Source organism: Nuphar pumila, chromosome 4 (genome assembly GCF_984573655.1).
Source record: "Nuphar pumila chromosome 4, dmNupPumi1.hap1.1, whole genome shotgun sequence".
Lineage (NCBI taxonomy): Eukaryota > Viridiplantae > Streptophyta > Magnoliopsida > Nymphaeales > Nymphaeaceae > Nuphar > Nuphar pumila.
In genome coordinates, this window is record NC_143252.1 from 45103578 (window position 1) to 45105463 (window position 1886).

General features: G+C 40.0%; 1 protein-coding gene across 1 annotated transcript; it reads right to left on the reverse strand.

Annotated features, from left to right (window-relative positions):
* Positions 1–627: 627 nt before the first annotated feature.
* LOC149840146 (uncharacterized) lies at positions 628–1295 on the reverse strand. Its single transcript, XM_090005006.1, has 2 exons — positions 801–1295; positions 628–723 (listed from the first exon to the last, which is right to left on the reverse strand). The coding sequence occupies exons 1-2, from the start codon at positions 1293–1295 to the stop codon at positions 628–630; spliced, it is 591 nt and encodes a 196-aa protein (XP_089861132.1).
* Between the last annotated feature and the right edge of the window lie 591 nt (positions 1296–1886).

Below are 1886 nucleotides of genomic sequence, written 5' to 3' on the forward strand. Positions count from 1 at the left end.
TGTAGTTAGTACCTTAACAGTATTTAGAGTAATTAGAGTTACTTAGCTTAGTTAGTTCACTTAGTTAGTATAATTTTAGTTTTAGATATTTAAATTAACTGTAGTTTAATGTAGAAATAGTTTAGAATTAGTATTAGATGTAATTTAGATGATTTTTTGATTTAGTTACTGACTTTTTGTTCTTATTATGTAGATTGTTAAGTTAGAACAGGTTAACAGATGCAATTCAATTGTGATGTGTGACTGCACTTGATGTGAAAAGACAAAAATGCCTCTGGAGACCTGCTGAAGACTTAACCACCTATTGTAGTTTATTTTCATAGTTAGAATGTTATGTAATGTAACTTGTAAACATTGACATAGATTGTAAACTTTTTATGTTAATAAAGTGTTATTTTAGAATTACTTTAGAAATATCCCCTTCCCTGTGGATTCGACCCGTACTCGCCACTTCGGTGGAAAGTCGGTTTTATATCTTTGGTTGACGATTTTCCCATGTATTTCATTGAAAAATATTGTTTAAAAATATCACATCCAAAAGTACAACCACAGTGCTTACATACTGTATAAGACTGTGGCGTTTGTGTGCCGCCCTGTTGTCCCTTGGTCTTCTTTGCCGGTGGCGCCTTATGACTCTACAATTGGTCGAGGGGCCTTTTTCCCACTACCCTTCGACTTGTCGAAACAACTAGGTTGAGTCTTCTTAGAAGACTCCCAGTCATCCTGCATCACAAAGACATTGTTACGATCTATCAAGATTGTTTTGAAAAAAATAAAAAGTTGGTTCTAGTTTTCCCCACCTGAAGTATTGTGGCCTTCTCAATGGCTTGGTTGAGGTTTTGAGGACGGCTGGTCAGCACTCTCATCCTCAAGCCATCACGTAACCCATGCACATACTTCTGAGCCCATGCCTCGTCCGTGGTATAAGTATGCGGGCAGTACTTCTCTAAGTGTCGAAAGCGTGTAGTGTACTCCGCCACTTTCATAGACTTGTGTCGAAGATCCAAAAACTCTTGCATCTTGCGATCACGTGCGTACTGGGGAAAGTAGGTGTCTAAGAACACCACTGTAAACTCCTCCCAAGTGAGGGTGCATCGCTCGTTAGGCATGTAGCGTACCTCGCGGGTTGTCTCCCACCAACTCTTGGCGTCACCTTGGAGCCGGTAGGTGGCAAAAGAAACCTGCCTCTCAGCGGAAACCTCAAGAATCTCAAAAATCTTGCCTATGGCGCGGACCCATTCCTCCGCTGCGTTCGGATCCTCCTTACCAGTGAAAGTAGGAGGGCTCAATTCCATGAAATTCGTGTATAACGCTCCATTGGTTGCGACCGCTGGTGCCGCTATGTGACCATCATGCTGATGGTCTGCACCATTGCCATTACCCCCATTGCCGGCATGGTTCTGACAATAGGCCGTCAGATTCGCGAGGGCTTCAAAAATAAAGTCTCTCTTAGTAGTCTAACCTGAGGGTTGTCTTCCGGCCATCTACAAACACACACATGGATTCATATTACTTATAAGTTAGGCATAAATCAAAAATTCTCATTCATGTGACCCTATCAGATCTACGTTCTAATTCTTGCCGTATTTATCAATAGAAATAATTATGGGCATACAATTTTCACAACAATTCATCAAAACAAATAAAAATGGAAGCATACTTACAGCGATGGTGGTCGGTTGGACGAGCTTTGAGCCATACTTTCCTTATGCTTTGATAACATGGTTGTAACACCCCAATTTTTGTAACCCAAAAACTGGTGGAATTTTTTTTTTTTTTTGGAAATACATTTAAATCTTTTTGCAGTTGACAGCGGAAAAATACATTGGGTACAAAACTTGGCATGCTACTACATATGAACACTTACAAACATATAATTGTGGAAT